At 55.5% G+C, this 7,008-nt stretch overlaps 1 protein-coding gene across 2 annotated transcripts in view; it reads right to left on the reverse strand.

Moving 5' to 3' along the window:
* Positions 1-6,725, reverse strand: part of Adamts2 (ADAM metallopeptidase with thrombospondin type 1 motif 2) — a 201,813-nt gene extending 195,088 nt beyond the window's left edge. For both annotated transcript variants that reach the window (XR_012912416.1, XM_075992742.1), the window contains exons 1-2: positions 6,394-6,725; positions 5,046-5,440 (exon numbers count right to left, since the gene is read on the reverse strand). Coding sequence is in view for 1 of the 2 variants with exons in the window: in XM_075992742.1 (XP_075848857.1) it covers positions 5,046-5,440; positions 6,394-6,529 (531 nt within the window). In the remaining variant the exon portion in view is untranslated. The remainder of the gene's footprint in view (positions 1-5,045; positions 5,441-6,393) is intronic.
* Positions 6,726-7,008: the final 283 nt, after the last annotated feature.

Raw genomic sequence — 7,008 nt, forward strand, 5'->3', positions numbered from 1 at the left:
AGGGGAACAGCCTTCTAAAATAAACACCAAGAGTAGAGGAGCTGAGAGACTGAACAACCCGAGGTCCTGGATCCAGCCAAGCCTGAAGCCAATACTCCTCAGAGCCTTCAGATAACTAGACACATACTATCTCTTGTTCATTCTGTCCAATGTAAGCTGGTTTCTGTCATTTAAGCTCAATAAGTCCTAGGCAAGGTGACAGGCTAGGGAAGAGGCAGAAGTCACCATAGGGGATCTAGTTAGATCACTCACAGGAGGAGGCAAGCAGGAGCCTCTACTGTGACCTGAGGAATCCAGAAACTAGGGTGCCTCTTTGGATCCCTGTTAAGGGCTCACTGCTGTCCAGGCAGTGCCAAGACAGGATGGAAAGAGCACAGCCCCTCCCCCCATGACGAGCAGTCCTTGACCCCAACTCACAGTGTTAGAAGTTTCCCCACCCTAGCATTTGAGTTGATAGAGCCCAGCATGTAACGTTGGTCCTTGGGGCAACATCTCTTTTCTTTGTGGCTTTTAGGAATCCCAAAGGTCTGGTCAGGATAGTAGCCCAACAGGAAACCCCAAGAAAAGATGATCACCCCCTAAAAAAGCAGAGACTTCCTTATTGTCACAAGCCCTAATGAGCTCCTAGGAAAGGATGGACACCTCCTTCCTCAAGGCCCAGAACTAAGCCAGGCTAGTCTAGAAGGCTCTGGAGGTCAGAGCCTTCCCCTAGCCCAGCCAGCAGGATGTTATCTGTGGTCCTGCCTATATCAGGCTACAGAAGTCCCCTAGGGCTTCCTGAATGGACAGAGGCATAGGAAGAGCCATTTCTATCCTCCTAGAGACCCCACCGTGCTCACTCACGAGTGAGGAGTCAAGATACCCATCCATGAGGTGCTCCAGCTCAGAGCAGACCCCCAGACTGTCAACTCATCCCTCTGCCCCTTCAACTAGACAATGGGCAATGCTGCTGACTCAGAGGTTCTGAGAAATAAAAATAGGAAAGATTATAAATGTTTTTAATGCAGTTCTGTTATTGCTGTGATTATTATTTTGTTAGCATGCAATCATAAAGAAAAATAAAATGGAGTAAGGGTGACCTGGAGTCAGATACAGGTTTTGAGAATGGCTTCCAAGATCTCAACCAGAGTTTCTCTCTCTCTCTCTCTCTCTCTCTCTCTCTCTCTCTCTCTCTCTCTCTCTCTCTCCCTCCCTCCCTCCCTCCCTCCCTCCCTCCCTCCCTCTCTTTCTCTCTCTCTTTCCTCTTGGGGACTTGGTTTGTTCATCTGTAGACAGGAGATAAAGGGACATACTGCATATGCAGTGATAGCAGATGCTTCGCAGGTAGCCTTGCGCATAGTAGGATTGCAAGCTGCCATTCATCATCATTACTTTTCATATCTGCAGGCTTCTTTTTCCATTGAGTATGTAAAACTGGTGTGAATTAGCCTGCCTGCTGTGTAATCCAAGAAACACTAGAAAATTCTGTCATAGCCATGTGATATATATTCCCCAGGAGTTTTGTTTCCCCCCCATGCACTGTGAAAGGCAACATTTTACACCACCAATCTCCCTCCACCCCTCCCCCCCAGCAAATAATGATGAGCTGCTTCTGGCCAGTGATGAGCAGAGGGGCTCTCAGTGTATCTGCAGGCAAGTGTGTGGTTCATCCCACGACACGAGCCTTCATAAGGCACATCAGCGTCTTTACCAAACTCCAGTAGAATCCGACTCTTGGCTGGCCCAGGGTCCTCATTTCTGGCCAGAACAATCTCAAGTGGCTTCGGGGAACGGTGCTGCTTGCTCCCAGTTCTATGGGACTCTGCAAGCCCCATATTCCAGCTCCATCAAGATCATCCTACCTGAGACGAGCCAGAGTTCATTCACAAAAGGAAATAGCCCAATTCTGGTGGAGACCCTTGATTTCCAACAGGGTGACTCCAACTGACAGCAAAGCCAGCCCACAGAAAGCAAAGGGCCAAGGGAGCAGAGGTCCTAATGAGCTATGCCTGAAGATTTGTCACCGTGTGAGCTAATAAGTTCCCCTTTCTGTTTAAACTGACTCGAATTCTGTCACTTGTGACTAAGAGGCTAATAGATGCAGTGGATTCAATTAGAGTCCCCTGTACTAACCGGATTAGGAGAGCAATGTCCACAATCATCAGTTACCGCTGCCTTCCTCCCGTAAGCGGAGAAGCATGCCCATGTGTCTTTAGCAACAGGCAAGCAGATACACAAATATGTCTTTCAGGACAGCAGCAATAGGGCCACTTGCCCTGCTGTCAACAGCACGTTCTGTCTACACCATGGTTCTGCACACATATGCTTGGGTGCTAATTGCATTCTCCAAAGAAAAGGGGGTTCCAGGCTGCATCTTCTAGTATGTCGGATGAAACAGAGCTGGTAAGACTCCTTTACTATAGAACTTTGCAGATTCTTTCTCTCTTTCTCTCTCCCTTTCTCTTTTCCCTCCTCTCTCCTCTAGGGTGAATCTGCACAGTTCCCAAGTATGATTTGTCCTCTAAACCCCACTGTTCAGAACAACTCAAGGCACAGCCCTGCAGAGCATTCCAGGGACTCCAGATCCTTGATTGTCAAATGGTTCAATGGCGAACAACATGGGCCAGGGAGTTTACCATAAATGCAGACTCCTTGGCACCACCCTGGGTGCGCTGAAGTAGAATCTGTATTTGGTAAGACTTCAGCCTGACTCACCTGCTTTACGTATCTAGGTAGCTATCGAGGAAGAGTGATGGAGCCTCATGGAGAAAGGCACGGGCCGGATGGATTAAATATCCCCTTACAGCCCATTGAAGCTTGGCAGGGCACAATTTATCCCTTTTATGACATCTCAGAAGTTTCATGCCCACACCCTCAGAATTGGGAGCACTGAGGCAAAAGAGGCCAGACAGTTCCTAGGCTAGACCCCCACCATCACTGGCTGTGTAGCTAGAACAAATTACTCAACCTCTTAACGCCTCAGCGTGTCATATGTAATCCAGGTACCAGGCTGTCTCCTCTCCAGAGTCACTGTGACAACGAGAGACACTAGGTGGGAAAGCCCAGGTCCTTAGTGAGTGAGCCCATCATAGAAGCTCAGAGGACCTTAAAGGGTTAAGGAATTATTTGGTAGAAAAGCCAGTACAGGTATGTACAGGAAAAGATGGGAAAGGGGAAGGGAGAGGAGAACAAAGAAGACGGGAAAGAAAGGAAGACAAAATAAGAGGAGAAGAAAGAAAATGAAACCTAACAAGGCTGGCCCACCATGTCAAGGTTGTTATTGACTCACTGAAGCCACTCAGGCTTCAGCGACGACCTCTGCCGGTGGATGTCCCATTCCTGTAACATCTCAGCACACCTGTCCTTCCCAGGTCAGTTCACCCAGAACCTTCAAAATTATGTCTCTCCACCTGTTTGCCAAGCTGCACTTTCTCCAGCTCTCAGAGACCCCATCAAACAGCACCCGAGTGCCCTTCCGCCCACACAGGCATGGGACCCGCCCCATCTCTGACTGGCCCAAAGGATAAACAGGGTCAAAGGTGTTCCCTGAACAAATGAATTGGGGAGATGAACGAATGATACAACGTCACCTCCCAGTGCTCCAGTTGGGAATTAATTAACCCAGAGGGGATCCCTGCTAACCCCACCACCTTGTCCCAAGTCCCCAGCAATGGTCTCCTTTCACGCTCAGGAAACTCACTAGCATCCTTAAAAGGTGATTTGCCTGTAGGGCTGGGACTGACAACAGAGAATAGGAAAAAAGTTGCCCTAAATTAACCTGACTCCTCCAAGGACACGTAAGCGTCGCTTGCCATGTGCTCAGGCTCTAAGTAAATCCCACCAAAGGCAGTGATTCCTCTGAAGCAACAAGTGCTGTTTCCTGTGTGTCCATAAAAAGAACTCCAGTGGTTGTACAGTTGGGAGGTAATTGCCGGCTCTGCAGATGGCAGGGCCAACCTGGGCTCCTTGAGGACGGGCATTGCTCAGGGCTGGCAGGGCTGGAAGCATGGCCACTTGCCCAGAGCTGGAGTACCCTGAACAGCAATTAGGGCAGAACTCATGGTGGGCGGCTTCAGATGTCTGGCCGGCACAGCCAGCCTGACCACTGTACATTCAATCCAAAATAGAAAACTGCCGTAGGTTCTGCTGTGCCAGGCCCCTGGGTGGCAGGACAGTACCATCAATGTCAGCCTCTGCCCTGAGCATCGATCCAAGCTTCCTCTAAGAATCCCCGTGTGGCAACCATGGTCCCGGGGGACACCCAGTGGCAGGTGAGCTTCCCAGCACTCTGGTCACACTGGATGCCCCAGATAGCTCCAAAAGGGACCATTATCTGTCCATCAGGCGCTGCCCCCCAAAGTCAAACAGCCCATGGGCACTAGGACCTTCATTGCCACATGAAGCTCCCCATGGCTCAAATCAGAGGGAGAAAGCTGATTTCAAATAGCCAACAATACTTCAGCAGGAAGCCATGGCATAAAAATCCCTGGTGCCTGGTCAGCCAAGGGAGAGAGGGAGAGAGGGCTAACTGGGCATTTCCACATCACCACCTGCTCCCCAGACTGTCATGTGCATACACAGAAGCAAGGAAACTGCCAGCACCCATGCCCACCACAAGCCCAGCAACACACGTGCTCAAAAGTCACTCTGGCACACATTTGTGAAGCCCACAGATACCTCTGTGCTCGAGTGAAAACACACATTCACATGTTCACACAGGTATGCACACAGGTACCCAGAAAGAAGAGTGCATACATTCCAAAACACACACACAAAGAGCCACATGGCAACTTATGCTTATATGCAAAAAGCAGACGGGTGCAGAATGGCACTGGGGCTGGAGGTTGGGTTCATATAAACCGCCCCCTCTAACCAATCAAAATATCTTGCCTTCCCGCCAACCCCTGCAGCAAAGCGCCTGTCTTTCTAAGCACTGGGGGGGGGGGGGGGGAGGAGATGGTCCTCAGCTCGTGCTATGTCGCCCTCTCAGGGGACTTTCTAGTAATGGATTTCCAGAGCCCAGGCAAGGGACAGAACAGAAGGGAGCACTAGTAAAGAGTACTCACCAGCCCATCACAGTTACTGAGCGCCACTGAGGAGGCTTTGGCTAAGCCGGCCACGTCTCCAACGTAGAGACAGGTCCCAAGCAGGGGCTCCACCCGGGTGTCACCCGTCTCACTCTGCCACTCCACGGTGGCCCCCGGAGCCACGAGGCGAGCGTTGGGCCGCAGCCGCAGGTGCAGGTCTCGGCCGAAGACCGTGAGGTTGTAGAAGAGGCGGCCTCCAGGGTCCTGCACGTCGCCTCCGGGCAAGCCTGAGGTTTGGACCGGGGCGGCTCTGCGGGCTCGTACCCCCGCCCCAGCCGTCTCCGAAGACACCACGTGGGACACCAAGCGGCCCTGGGCGTCAGTGCGCACCGGCACCACCAGGATGCGCTCGGCTCCGTGCCCTGGGGGCCCGCCTGCAACGGAAAGGGGCGTTAGACTAGGGGTAGACCTTGGAGCTTCAGAGCCTGGCCGCGGAAACCGGCGCCCCAGCCCTTGCCTCAATTGCAAAGAAGGGACATTCCACCAGGAAACCTCCAGGAAGGGGCGTTGACAGGACCACCACTCCGGAACCACGTCGCCTGCTGATTGTCCCCCTTAGAGGACCATGCCAGTTAAAGAGCTGCCCCAGTCGGATTCCCAGTTGAGGCTCCACGGGCACCTCGCAGTTACCCTAAAGGTCGACCCCAACAGAGTGCCCTCGCTCCTTAATTATACCGTCCTTGGCAGGACATGGGGCTCCTCAGAAATCATTCCACGTTGATCCCCTGCTCATGCACTTCGATCCTTCAGCGGTCCCCGCTGCCCAAGTGTCCTCAACGTTGGCCTCCGGAGCAACCAAGACTCGGCTAGCTCTCGCACGGGCGGCCTGTCCTCGGTCCAGTTCCCAGTCAGCCCACTGCTGGCCCCCTCTTCCCAAGAGCCTAAGCCCCAGGAGGGGCGAAGCAGAGTACCACCGATCTCCGGGGAACCCCTCCGGGGCACCCCAAGCAATGCTCAGGGCCCGCAGGCGGCGCGCTCCACACCGGCTCCTCCCGAGCGTCCCCGGGCGCCGCCTCGCCCTGGCTCCCCCGGACCCGCTGGTGCTGGTTCTGCGCTCTCCGCTGCAGGGTTTTCCCGTCCCCCCAGCACCACACTCTGCATACCGGGAGCGGCGAGCGCTCCGAGGCTCCCTGCATCCCAAGGCACCAGGGGTGCGCCCCCTGCGCGACTGCCCGGGCCCCGAAGTTGGCCAACTTGGCCCCAGGCGCGGCGCGCAGAGTTTGCCCAAGTCGCCTCAGACGATGCTTGAGGAGGGGGCGGCTGGGCGCGCGGGGCGGGGTCGGGTGGCCAGAGGTACATGGGGCGTGGGGACGCGACTGGCACCTACCTGGGGGCTCGGTAGCGACGGCGAGCCGGGCGCTCGCGGGTGGCGGCGGCAGCAGCAGGAGCGGCGGCGGCGGCAGCAGCAGCAGCAGCAGAGCGGGGCAGAGCAGGCGGCGAGCGGCTCCCGCCGGCGGATCCATGGCAGCCCGACCGCAGCCGGTGCCCCGCACTCGCAGCCGGCGCGAAAGTTCCCCGCGCGCTGCCCAGCCCACATCTGGGGGCAGCTGGAGCCGCCCGCAGCTGCAGCACCGCAGGGCGCGGGGCGGAGGAGGCGAGGCGCAGGAGAGGGCGGGGAGCGCGGAGGGAAGGCGGGGAGAGCGAAGGAGCGAGCTAGCTAGCGGGCGAGGGAGGCGGGAGGAGGAGGCGAAGGCGAGCTTGGGGGAGGGCGGGGACGGCGGGCGCCTCAGCCTGCCGTGACCCGGCGCTTCTTGGCGCGGCCGCCGCCCGCTCCCCTCCTTGCTTCCCGACTCGCCGCGAGGTAGAGATACCCGAGGCGACGGCGAGGAAGAGCTGGAGGCCTGCCAAGGGGAGCCCTCTGCTCGTCCCGAGTCACCTCGAAGGAGTAGCACCCCACCCGGAGAGCCCTCTGGAGTACAGGTCCCACCCAGCATGCTACCTT

Source organism: Microtus pennsylvanicus, chromosome 11, assembly GCF_037038515.1.
Source record: "Microtus pennsylvanicus isolate mMicPen1 chromosome 11, mMicPen1.hap1, whole genome shotgun sequence".
Lineage (NCBI taxonomy): Eukaryota > Metazoa > Chordata > Mammalia > Rodentia > Cricetidae > Microtus > Microtus pennsylvanicus.